This window comes from Leucoraja erinacea, chromosome 2 (genome assembly GCF_028641065.1).
Source record: "Leucoraja erinacea ecotype New England chromosome 2, Leri_hhj_1, whole genome shotgun sequence".
NCBI lineage: Eukaryota > Metazoa > Chordata > Chondrichthyes > Rajiformes > Rajidae > Leucoraja > Leucoraja erinaceus.
The window spans coordinates 16,021,237-16,034,989 of record NC_073378.1 but is presented as its reverse complement, the minus strand read 5'-3'; the positions used below and the strand labels follow the sequence as shown (position 1 = coordinate 16,034,989).

The following is a 13,753-nucleotide window of genomic DNA, read 5'->3' as shown; positions in this document are numbered from 1 at the left end:
CTGTTCGCTACATATATTCATCGCTGTCTGAGTGGAGGAAGTTGCCCCTTGGGTTCATATTGAATCTTGCCCTCTCACCGTAAACCTTGGTCCTCTGTTTTTTGGTCTCCTTCCTTGGGTAAAAGACTCTGGGCATTCATCCTATCTATTCCACTCATGATCTCAAACACCTCTAAAATCACTCCTCAGCATTTGGCGCTGCAAGGAATAAAGTCCTATCCTACCCAGCTTCTCCCTATAGCACAGTCCCTCTAGTCCTGGCAACTCTTGAGTTACATAGAAAATAGGTGCAGGAGGAGGCCATTCGGTCCTTCGAGCCAGCACCGCCATTCATTGTGATCATGGCTGATCATCCCCTATCGATAACCCGTGCCTGCCTTCTCCCCATATCCCTTGACTCCACTAGCCCCTAGAGCTCTATCTAACTCTCTTAAATCCAATTGCCCCCACTGCCCTCTGTGGCATGGGGATTCCATAAATTCACAACTCCCTGGGTCAAATTTTTTTTTTCTCACCTCAGTCTTAAATGACCTCCCCTTTATTCTAAGACTGTGGCCTCTAGTTCTGGACTCACCCAACATTGGGAACATTTTTCCTGCATCTAGCTTGTCCAGTCCTTTTATAATTTTATGTCTCGATAAGATACCCCCTCATCCTTCTACACTCCAGTGAATACAAGCCTAGTATTTTCAATCTTTCCTTGACAGTCCCGCCATCCCAGGGATCAATCTCGTGAACCTACGCTGTACTGCTTCAATCGCAAGGATGTCCTTCCTCAAATTAGGAGACCAAAACTGTACACAATAGTCCAGACGTGGTCTCACCAGAGCCCTATACAATTGCAGAAGAACCTCTTTACTCCCATACTGAAATCCTTTTGTTATGAAGGCCAACATTCCCTTAGCTTTCTTCACTGCCTGCTGTACCTGCACGCCAACTTTTAGTGACCGGTGTACAAAGACACCCAGGTCTCGCTGTACCTCCCCCTTACCTAACCTAACCCCATTGAGATAATAATCTGCTCCCTTGTTTTTGCCGCCATTTTACTTGTCACATCCTCAAAAAATTCGAGAAGAATAGTCAAGCATTATTTACCTTTCATAAATCCATGTTGACTTGGACTAATCCTTTTACTGCTATCCTAATGCCCCATTATAACCTCTTTAATAATTGACTCCAGCATCTTTCCCACCACCGAAGTCAGGCTAACTGGTCTGTAATTCCCTGTTTTCTCTCTCGCTCCTTTTTTGAAAAGTGGGATAGCATTAGCTATCCTCCAATCCACAGGAACTGATCCTGAATTTATTGAACATTGGAAAATGATCACCAAAGCGTCCACTATTTCTAGAGCCACCTCCCTGAAGACCCTGGGATGTAGGTCGGCATGTTAGTTGTGGATAATCGTTGTAATCGAAGGTAGTCGTAGATAGTCTTCATCATAGTCAAAGGGAGGTCGTCTTCACTCTCCACTATTAGGTGTCCAATTTTCCCGAAGTTAGTCCTAGCTAGTCGAAGCTGGTCTTCAACATAGTCTAAGGAGGTCTTCAACATGTCATTTTTTTAAACTCTTCTAAGGTCGCCAATTAGGTCGCCCAAGTGGGACAGCCCCTTAAGATTGTTAAGGGTTTGGACACGCTAGAGGCAGGAAACATGTTCCCGATGCAGGGGGAGTCCAGAACCAGGGGCCACAGTTTAAGAATAAGGGGTAAGCCATTTAGAACGGAGGCGAGGAAACACTTTTTCTCACAGAGAGTTGTGAGTCTGTGGAATTCTCTGCCTGAGAGGGCGGTGGAGGCCAGTTCTCTGGATACTTTCAAGAGAGAGCTAGATAGGGTTCTTAAAGATTGCGGAGTCGGGGGATATGGGGAGAAGGCAGGAATGGGGTACTGATTGTGGATGATCAGCCATGATCACATTGAATGGCCGAATGGCCTACCCCTGCACCTATTGTCTATTGTCTATTCTGTGCTTGAAGGGAGTATGTCACCACTGTGTCAACAAAGATCAATAGCATTTCTCTAATTTAAGGATTTACACTTCTGCCATTTAAATATTATGGAAGATTGCTGTGATTTACAAATTGAATGTTTTAAATCTTTTTGTTTAGGAATGGTGTATAATCTAAAAGTTGGATTTTTTTTGTTTGTAAATATAGCCTGAATGATTTTTTCTCAGGCCAATTAGTGATGTTGAGGTTTTGACTATTCTACTTTTTCCTTTAAATATTTAGATCTTGGCAATGTTCTCAGTTCACCAAAGAATTGTAATAAAATGAATGGAAAAGTTGAAGGCAATGATAGTGGCGCAGAATCGGAACAGGGGGAAGATGATGAAGATGAAACAGATAATGATCTTGAAGCTGACAATGGTAAATATGGTGGTATATCATTTTTTTTCATTATCCCATTAAAAATCTCCTGCAGTTAAAAGCAACTTCACAGTCTGAAATGAATTGGTGTGAAATCATAAGGTCAGAAGTGATAGGAACAGAATTAGGCCATTCGGCCCATCACGTCTACACTATTCAATGATGGCTGATCTATCTCTCCCACCGAAACCCCATTCTCCTGCCCTCTCCCCATCATCCCTGACACCCGTACTAATGAAAAATCTTTCTCTGCCTTAAAAATATCAATTGACTTGGCCTCCTGTGGCAGCCTTATGTGGCAAAGAATACCACAGATTCACCACCCTCTGACTAAAGACAAAATATATGATATTTAGCGTCTGTTTAAAATTGGGAATTCGCTTATTCAAAAACTTATATTAAATTCAAAGTAGCACAGATGATCTATCTACTCATCCATAACAGTTTTTAGTAACTATGGCCCAAGGCAGAGGTTTAGTCTATTAGGATATTCCTTGCTGTTTGTTCAAAATCGTGTCCAGTTTGGCACATTGACTAGTATTATGGAAGCAAAACAAAATGCTATAAGCATTCATAGGCTGGGCAGCTCCACGAAAAAAGCGACAGAATCAGCTTTTCCAGTCAATGACTTTGTCAGTACTAAAAAGTGAGAAAATAAATGTGTTTTAAATTGCAGGATGTGGGAGGAGTAGCAGACTATGGAGGAAATGTCTGTGATATGGTGCATACCAAAGTCAGCTGAAGTTGAATAGTCTCAGTGTGCTACAGCCGGATATTGTAGCATCTGAATATATTTTTTAGTGTAATTGTGAATTCTAACATGGGGTCGTGAACTACAAGGTTAATATTTGTGTAAAATAACTTGTTTGCTAAAAGCAATTTATGTAGCATTAATATAATTTAATTTGCAATTGATGCATAATTAAAGTTTTGTTTATGGGCCTGTGATTAACATTGCCTGAAATTAATGTGTTTATTGTACATACATTTACTTTGTTAATGCATCCCTGTACATATTCTTTTAGTTAAATTGTCAAACAGCACAATCATATTCACTTGTGTCAAACACTAACACTGAACCATGACAACCATAAAATCAAAATAAAATTGTGAATAATATTTCCAGTCATTGAAAAATCTAACTCCATCAGTAGCTACTGTCACATTGAAAACTGAACAAAATGTCAATTGTTTCAACATGCAATCCAGATATCGTTTTAATAGTTTTATCCTTTTATCAGCTGTTTTTAATCATAGGCTGGAGTCATCTGTATTGATACCAAATGATTGCAGCATCTTTTTCTTGCTTACTGCTGCAGATAAATGATAAAACTAAAGATAGTCTTGTTTTTTTTTCTTTCTTGTATGGCATTAGTTTCTCAGCTCTGATCTCGGTGATTGGTGGTACAGTTGGGAGGAACTGAAGAAATAATGTAATTCTTTTCATTAAATCTCAGTGGAATGCATCATTTATTAAATATTAACAAATGGCCTCTAACACTTTAAACTCTTCTCATAGTAAAGAGCCGGATGAGTTAATTGAGCAAGTGTTAAGAGTGACTCATATCCTCTCGGCAGAAAGCGGATCACAAGTTTATCCATGTTATAATAGAACATGTCCGTCATGACTGCAAACTCCTTAGCACATTCCAAAGTCCTTGGGAACCCAACCTATGCAAAATCCTTGTCTTGTAAACCTAGTTAATTTGGCAATTAGTCATTTAGGAATTTATCTTACAGCTCTCCACGCCCTTGTGTGAAAAATTTGCAGAATAATTTAACTTCCAAATGCCAAAATGGCTTGATTTGCATACTCCAATAAGAGGAAGTAGTCTCTCTAAAGGTATCTAATTGGATCGTTCTCAATAATTGTGAAGTACTTTGATAAATTAAAATCTCCATTCTTCTGAACACAGAATGCAAACTAAGATTAGGCCATCTGCCCTTGCAATACATCTTTTTTTTATAATTTAGCCCTTTTAATTTTTTTCCTGGTGCTTTAATTGTTTGAATAATGTAGACAAAATGAAACCAAAATCTCACACCATTTGATTATCTTGCATTTTTCCCAGATTGTCCATTGGGCTCCATCTTAATTCATTTAGTCTGTCTCTATCCCTTTTCTCATCCACACATCTTAATGTTTTCCTTGTCTCGATCTCCCAAAAGTGCCATGGACCACAACTCTTCATCCTCACCGGATTCACATTTTCAGCCAGTGTTATTTATCTTTCCTGACGTACACAAAGATCATAAGCTCGCCGCCTCCGGACAGAGTCGCTGACGTCAAAGCCGCTGTATCCTGCCGCTCCCCTGCCACTTTCACACAGGGGTCCCTGATGCCAATGTCGCTGGATCCTGCCTCTCATCCTCTGCCACTGAACACACCAGACCCTCCGTCCATGTCACCTCATACCCCATCCTAGATCCTCTACCCGTCCTCTGTCCTCTGCGTCCCCTTCTCTCCCCAACCACACTCCCCTGACTGCCCTCTCTGAACCAGCATCTGGTCCTAGCTCCAAATGCTGTTGTGTCTTCACCAACCCCTGACCTCCCCCCTCTCTGATACTGAGCAATCTGCCCTCAGCAGAGGCCTTAAAGCCCTGTCCCACGGTACAAGTTCATTCCAAGAACTCTCCCGAGTTTGCCCTGATTCGAACTCTGAGATTTACGGTAATGGCCACTCGTCGGTACTCGGGGCTCTCGTGGACATTTTTCAACATGTTGAAAAATCTTCACGAGTCTTCCCGTGCTTACCTGCCGTTAGCGAGTCTTCCCGAGTACCTGCCGTTAGCATTAAGAGCCGCTAAGATACATCCCCGAGCTCCAACGTACCCGCTACGTTCATTCTCCGTGCTTACCACGAATTTGATTTTTTTTAAACTCGGGAGAGCTCTTGGAATGAACTCGTACCGTGGGACAGGGCTATTACCTTTGTAACCCAACCCTGCACCCAGTCCTCACCGAGTTCCTGGCCCTCCATGTTGTTGAGCCCATCTATCGCCTCTGCCTCCATACCACTTTCTTTGGCAATGTCCTTAGTCCCTTTGACCCTTTCCCCTGCCATTGTTTCCATCTGCTCTTGCACTGTATATCCTGGGCCTCCTCCATTGTCAGAGTGAAGCCCAGCACAAATTGGAGGAACAGCACCTCACATTTCACTTGGGCAGCTTACACCCCAGTGGTATAAACATTATCTTCTCTAACTTCAAGTACCCCTTGCTTTCCCTCTCCACTCTTCCCCCTTCCCAGTTCACCGATCAGTCTTACTGTCTCCAACTACATTTTATCTCTGTTTGCTTTGTTGTTGCCTTCTCTCAGCTAACAATGATCTATTCTACATTTTCCTTGATCTCCATTCCCTTGACCTATTTTCACACCTTACACTTCCTTATCTATGTATTTCCCTCTCCCCTGACATCAGTGAAGAAGTGTCTCGATCCGAAACGTCACCCATTCCTTCTCTCCAAAGATGCTGCCGGTCACGTTGAGTTATTCCTGCATTTTGTGTACATCTTATATCTTGATTGTCTTCTCCTGCTTGCCCAGTCTCTTCCCACATACATATGGGTCACCTTGCATGCTCTCCACTCTTTCAACAACTTCCAATTCCCTGGATCTCACAACCTCACCTTTACCATGGATGTTCCTATAAACTTCCACTCTTCATAAGGAAGGCCCTGGGGCTTTCCATTTCTTTCTAGAACACAGTACAAAGGGGAACTAGAAACGTTTTTGCTACTAATATTCTTCTCCATCTGGTGGATCTTGTGCTTTCCTGTAACGACCGCTCATGACATACAAAAATCAAAGGCGTAGCCATGGGCAATCACCTGGACCCCAGCCACGCCCTCCACCCTCCTCTTTGTTGGTTACATTGTGCGTAATTAGTTCCAAACCTACTCTGGTGCTGCAAATCAACTTTCTCCTGCTACATAGGTACTACCTCCTGCACCCGGTCAATTTCAGCACTGCCCTCAGAATCACGTGGACCATTTCTGACACTTTGCTCCCCTTTCTTGATCTCTGTCTCGGGATACAAACTATCCACTGGCATTTTTTTACTACAAATCCACCGACTCCCACAGCCACCTAGACTATGCTCTATCTATTGTAACTCTGTCTATTGTAAGGACGTTATACTGTTCTCTCAGTTTCTCCACTTTACCGCATCTGTTCCTGAGATGTGACCATCCATTCTAGGACATCGGAGTTGGCCTTTTTCATGAAACTGAGCTTCCCTCCCCATCCCCCCCCCCCCCCCATTCCTGCCCCATTCCACCCTGCATCTCTCTGCATTCCTGCTGTCACCCTGCCTCTCAGTGTGGCTGTTTCTTCATCACTGAGACCAAGCACAAACTGGTCAATCGCTTTGCCAAACACGTGCAGTTCTCTGTTGCTAGCCATTTCCGTTCCCCTCCCCGTTCCCACACTGATTTGTCTGTCCTTGGCAGCCTCCACTGCCAGTGTGAGGCCAGATGCAAACTGGAGAAGCATTATCTTGTATTATGCTAGTTAGTCAACAATTCAACAGCATGAACATTGCATTCTCTAATTTCAATTAAACCTGCTTTCCCCTCATCCCTTTCTCCCTCCTTTTATTAAATCTACCCTGACCTGCCCATCTTTCCCACCAACACCCAGAGCATCTGCCCACTCATTCCACCTGCCAATCATCTACACCCCCCTCCACTATTCCCATCTCCCATACACTTAAAATTTATTTATAATTATAAAATACTACAGGTTTTACACCATTTCCTCCATGAATAATGGATTTAATACAAGTTGTGAATAAATAGGATGTAAGTAAACATTAATGGGACACAGATGGTCAAAACATTGTTTACACACTAAGATTTAAAAAGCCGATATATTTGTCAAAATCCTAAATGCCCATGTTAGACAGGGAAACTGCAAATTTCATCCCCATGCTTTTGAGAACAAGGGACATATCTTAATAACTACTAACCTATCAGTTTAACATGAATTAGAGGGAGATGCTGAAATTGATCTGAAGCAAGAATCACAAAGCGGGAAAATATATCCGGTGATCAATGAGAATTGGCAAGGATATGTCAAGGGTAGGTCACATTTGCCCACACATTTGAGTTATCTTTTACAGAAATGGAATTTAGATGACAACGAATTAGAGTTGACATACTAAGTAACAAGGGAATTCCTACATTTACTTTTAATTGACCATAAGTATAGGGAACTCATGGAATCATAGAGTGATACAGCGTGGAAACAGGGCCTTCGGCCCAACTTGCCCACACCGGCCAACATGTCCCAGCTACACTAGTCCCACCTGCCAGCATTTGGTCCATATCCCTCCAAATCTGTCATATCCATGTACCTGTCTAACTGTTTCTTAAATGTCGGGATAGTCCCAGCCTCAACTACCTCCTCTGGCAGCTTGTTCCATATGCCCATCACCCTTTGTGTGAAAAGGTTACCCCTCAGATTCCTATTAAATATTTTCCCCTTCACCTTAAACCTATTCCTCTTACAAAATGATGTTTCATGGACAATCAATGCAACAGAATTCCTGGGACATACAGCATGCAGTTACTACAACAATCTATAAGGCCATTAGACATAGGAGCAGAATTAGGCCCAAGCAATAATGTCCATATACTTGCCAACTCTCTTTGATCATCTGATGTATTTTCAAGCTTTGTTACTCTTGCCACTGATCAATTCCAGCATCTTCCCCTAATTCATGTTAAAATGATAAGCTTGTGGTTATTAAGATATGTCCTTCTCAAAAGCATGGCAATGACATTTGCAGCTCCCCAATCTAACATGAGTTTTGGATATTTTTGAGATGTATCAGTTTTTTAACCATCATGTCCCATTAACTTTTTCCAGATATTTATTTAAAATTTGCATTAAATACACTATTTTGAGTAGAAACAAAGAACTGCAGATGCCTGTTAATACACAAAACAACATAATGTGCTGGGGTAACTCGGCAGGTCAGGCAGCATCACTGGAGAACATGGATGGGTGATGTTTCGGGTCGAGACTCGCTATTCCTTTTCTAGACATTTTTCGGATCTTATAGAGGTGTACAAAATCATGCAAGTAATAGGTCGGCTAGACGCACAGTCTCTTGCCCAGAGTAGAGGAATCGAGAACCAGAGGACACAGGTTTAAGGTGAGGGGGGGGAAGATTGAATAGGAACCTGAGGGGTAACTTTTTCATGCAAAGTGTGGTAAGTGTATGGAACGAGCTGCCTGAGGAGGTAGTAGAGGCAGGTACTATCACAACGTTTAAGAAACATTTAGACAGGTACATGAATAGGACAGGTTTAGAGGGATATGGGCCAAATGCAGGCAGGTGGGATTAGTGTAGATGAGGCATGATGGCTGGTGTGCGCAAGTTGGACTGAAGGGCCTGTTTCCATGCTGTAAGACTCTTGACTATTTCTGCAGCAATGTCTATATATGTGTTTCTTCGCTGTTTAAGAAGGCTTGCAAAGTTTTGGTTGCTTCATTTTTATTAGATCAACATTCTTCTTTATCACCCTCTATATATTTAGAAAACATCTGTTAGTTTTGGTGTGCCAAGCAACTTTTTTTAAGGCTCTTCGTCATAATTGGATTTTTACTTTTCCGTTTCTGAAAATTTACATTTGAACCTTGATTATTTTTTAATCTCTTGCCTTATTTGTGGGTTATGTTTCAACATTCTCTTTGTAATTAGTTGTGTGCTGGTTTTATTTTATATGCAATACTTTGCACATTATTCAGCTCAGTTTACTATTTTCATTTAATTTCTAGTCCCTTTTGAATCTCATGTTTGTTTTTCCTTTCTTGCGAGCCATATATCCAAATCAATCATAATTTGAAAGATACTCCCTTAAATGTCAGATTGTTAGGGAAATTCATTTCTCAGTCCAGTATGCTTGTCCACTTTCCATTGTTACAAACGGTCCGGAACACATTAGAACAAACTCATTGGGTTTATTGCTAGCATTAGTTGTTTTTCCCCAAACTCGTGCAAATGTAGTCTCCCATTAGGACAAGTTTCCTTGTTCTCTTTGAGAGACATGTAAACAATGCTTCTAGAGACATGTAAACAGCTACAAACAGAGTCTTGCATCCTTTGTTCTTCCTGAATTTAACCCATTGTGCTTTAGATGGTCAATCACCTCCTTTGAGATGCAGTAATTGTGTCTATTTAAAAACATTCCATTATTTTTGTAATTTTCCGGTCATTTTTGAAGATCTTAATATCCCAAAGTTTTTTCTTTTTACTTCATGATTGATTTTCAAATGCAGGAAATGAAAGCAGTAAGATGAAATCTTCACAATGGACATAAGATTCAGGACTTCTATAAATACATTTGTTGTTGACTCCTTATACATGACTTCATTTGGTGGCAAGACTTGGACACATCTGTTTCCTGCTTTCAGTCTGTTTGAAAACGATATTTTATGATGTGCAACAAAAAAAAAAGTTTGGCAAATAATTTGTACAGAAGCGAAACTGCTGTGCAGCACAGATACTTTATGTAGAAACACTATCTCGAGAGAAGAAAGGAAAAACACCCAAAATAGAGATGTTTGAAATGAGTGATGAGGCTGTTTGTCCTTTTTAGAATTACACGTGAATGAATGCGATAAACATGGAAAATGCCTTCTGAGTAAAAGACCATTGAAATGGAGATAGAAGCAAAGTGTGTATTGAATTGGATGGGGTGGGGAGGAAGTAATTGCTTATCATGTGTCCTTGCCAGGATTTGTTTTTCTTCCTCCACCCGTCTGTCCCAAATCCAAACTACAAAGAGTTCATGAGATTAATAACCGCTTGTTAACAAAATTACTGTACATATAATTTGGTGTTGAGTAACATTATAGACAAGACAATATTATGGGGTGGATTCTAAGTTGTTTACTTGTCTTTAATATTTTACATTGGATCACAGAACTAATTTTATAAGAAGGCTTTTAATCAAATTTGGGATTTTTTTACTTTTTGCAGTTCATGTTTGGCGAGGGTAATTGTTTTGAGTGTGTGAAATTCTTCACCACATGAATCCTATGTTATGTATATACACAAAACAACAGTCTCATCTTTCCGAAATGGTAAATTTACCAGAGCTCATGTTTTAAGGACAGACTCTTTTTAATTGCATAGTTTTAAAAAGCTCTGCTTTTCTCCACCTCCCTCATCTTTAGGCCTCCTGTTTTCTCCAGAAATGTGACCTGATCTGCTCAATGTTAAACAATTTTTCAATGTATTTTTGTTTATAGCTAGCATCTCCAGCATATCCAATTCTTATACACTCCTATAGCCTCTTTGTCAATTTTCATTTTAAACTCAGTTCGCACAATTGGTTAATTCTACCAGATGTATTCTCGCCAAACATTACACAAAAATATAGGTGACTCAGATGCCCAAATATGAGTCGAGCAAATGTTGACTAATCAAGTTTTGATTACAAACGTTATCGGAAACCTATTGCCTGAGAGGCATGAAGGTTTCTGGTTGACATCATTGTGCCTGTGGAGTAGAAGATGCTCGTCGAACCTCCATTTGCAGTTGTTAGATATTTGCATGCCAATTCGAGCTGGCAAGCTGTTATTTTACACCTTGTGGTTTGACCTTTTAAACTGATTGCCTCAAGCCTATTAGACCTATATATGCAAATGTCAAGATATTTAACTTAATTTGTTGTTGCATGAGCCTTAACAGCATTGATGTACAGAGGGATCTTGGTGTCCATACATAACTCCCTGAAAGTGGCAACACTAGTAGATAGAGTGGTAATGAAAGCATATGCATGCAAGGTGTATGCTTGCCTTCATCGGTCGGGCATTGAACATGAAGAGTCCGGAATTCATATTGCAACTTAATCGAAATTTGGTGAGGACGCATTTGGAATATTGTGTGAGTTCTGGTCGCCACATTTGCCACCCTCCAATCATCTGGCACCTCTCCTGTATTTAAGGATGACTCATAAATTTCAACCAGGGCTCCCGCAATTTCCTCTCTAGCTTCCTGCAATGTCCTCGGATATGTCTGTTCAGGCCCCGGAGATTTGTCTACCTTCAAACATGACAGTATCTTCAGTACTTCCTCGACGGTAACCCTGACTGCTCTCATGACACTTCCAGTGACTGCTCCAATTTCCTCCGACCTACTGCCTTTCTCCTTGGTAAATACAGAGGAGAAATACTCATTGCCCATCTCCAGTGGCTCCACACAGAGGTGACCCCTTTTATACCTGAGAGGTCCCACTATCTCTCTAGTTGCCCTTTTCCCCCTAATGTATTTATAAAATATTTTGGGATTGTCTTTTATGCTACCCGCCAGAGCTATGTCCTGGCCCCTTTTTGCCCTTCTGATTTCCTTTTTTAGTTTGCTCCCTAGTTCCCGAAACTCCTCCAGGGATGCACTAGATTCCAGCTGCCTACACCTGTCCCACGAATACTTCTTGTTTTTGACTAACGTTTCAATTTCCCTTGTCAGCCAAGCTTCCTTACGCTTGCATGCTTTGCCTTTCAATCTAACGGGGACGTACACATCCTGATCTCTCTTCGGTACACTTTAAAAACAACATCCCACTTGGCCGATGTTCCTTTTCCCTCAAGTAACCTGCTCCAGTCAACTTGAGTCAGACCTTCTCTCATACCCTCAAAGTTGGCCTTACCCCAGTTGAGCATTTTAACACGTGGACCATCTCCGTCCCGATCCATAACTATCTTAATTAGATTGCATCAAGTCAATTAGATTGCATCAAGTTAAACACAAAGTTAGATTCAAGAGACAAACTTAGTAGCAAAAACTGTATTTCAGGTGTGGAATTTTAGAATCACTTAAAAGGAATGGGATATTATGTTTGTGAAGGCATGATCCTTGATAGACAAAATGGAAGTATTTACTAGTACTTTTCCAGAACATTTTTTTTTTTTCAAATAAAGTCAAATAGTTTGCAAGATTTGATGATCCACTTGATTGTCCAGAGTAAAGGCTCATCAGCAACATATCCTGAATTAATTTTCAATCCAATGGCTTTTCATAAGCTGTTTTTTAAATGAAGTAATTGCTCCCCCTTGAGGAAATTAAATTTGTTGAAGTTCAGAAAGGACCTTAATGAAATCCTACGAATGTCGTTGTTGTTTCAAACACGGGCAGAATGGATTTTTAATATTGAGGTTCTATTAATTTGAAATAATTAAAATATATGACATGGTGGTAATAAAATGATTATAAATAATACAGATTTTTAGATACAATCGAAAACGTTCATCTGCATGATTTAAACATTATACATCAAATCCACAATATGAATAGGTACAGTATGTTAACTATAAATATCCATCTGGTTACTTCACCCACCTGATTAAATATGAAGCCAAAGAACTGTAGATACTGATTTACAAAAAAACAACACTAAGTGCTGGAGTAACTCAGCGGGGCAGGCGGCATCTCTGGAGAGCAGGGAGAAGTGACATTTTGGGTCGGGACTCTTCTTCAGACAGATTGTAGTCGGGGGGAAAAAAAACTAGAAAAGAGCTGGAGGCGGGACAAGCCTGGCAAGTGACAGGTGAAGGGGGTTTGGATTGGTAGGTACATGAGCAAAGGCTAGAGATAAAAAGGAGATAAATGTGGCTAAGATAATGAGCGAAGATGAATGAAATGTGAAGCCAGAGGAAGGGATATAGGTGGGAGGGATAGTAGGAGACATGAGTGTGCACCCTGATGGGGCACAGGGAAGAAAGGGGAGAGAGAAAATGGGAAGGGATGTGATATGTAAAATTGGTTATTTCAATGTTCATGCAGGCTACCCAGGTGGAATATGAGGTTGTGTTCTTCCAGTTTGTGTGTGGTCTCACTCGGGCAAGACAGAAAGGTCACTATAGGAATGGGACCAGGAGCTAAAATGGTTCACAACTGGAAGATCTAGCAGGCCTATGTGGACTGGACACAGTGTTCGGCAAAACGGTCGTATTGTCTTTGCTTTGTCTTGCAGATGTAAATAAGGTCACGTTGGGAGCACCAAATGCAGTAGATGAAATTAAAGGAGATGCAGGTGAATTTCTGCCACACCTTGAAGGGCTGCTGGGGTCCGTGGACGGATGTGAGGGAGGTAGTGTCGGGACAGGTGAAACATCAGCAGTTGGATGGGAAACGTATCTGAGTAGGGGGTGGTTTGGTTGGGAAGCTACAGAGTCCTTTTGTCTCTTATATTTCTAACCTTTGCCCACTCATGTGCCAAGTAAAACCCTCTCTCCAGTGTTTCCACCAATCACTTGGTAAACTTTGTCCAGCCCCACATCTTTTCCAGCTTTCTCCTTCTTCCTATAATTAGTCTGAAGAAGAATCTTGACCTGCTACAGTGCCCTCCATCATGTTTGGGACAAAGACCC

The 13,753-nt window shown here is 41.1% G+C and overlaps 1 protein-coding gene across 1 annotated transcript in view; it reads left to right on the top strand.

Annotated features, from left to right (window-relative positions):
- acbd5a (acyl-CoA binding domain containing 5a) overlaps positions 1 to 13,753 on the top strand; it is a 46,967-nt gene that overhangs the window by 22,117 nt on the left and 11,097 nt on the right. The window contains 2 exon segments of the mRNA XM_055652021.1: positions 2,231 to 2,368; positions 13,357 to 13,416. Coding sequence (XP_055507996.1) covers positions 2,231 to 2,368; positions 13,357 to 13,416 — 198 coding nt within the window.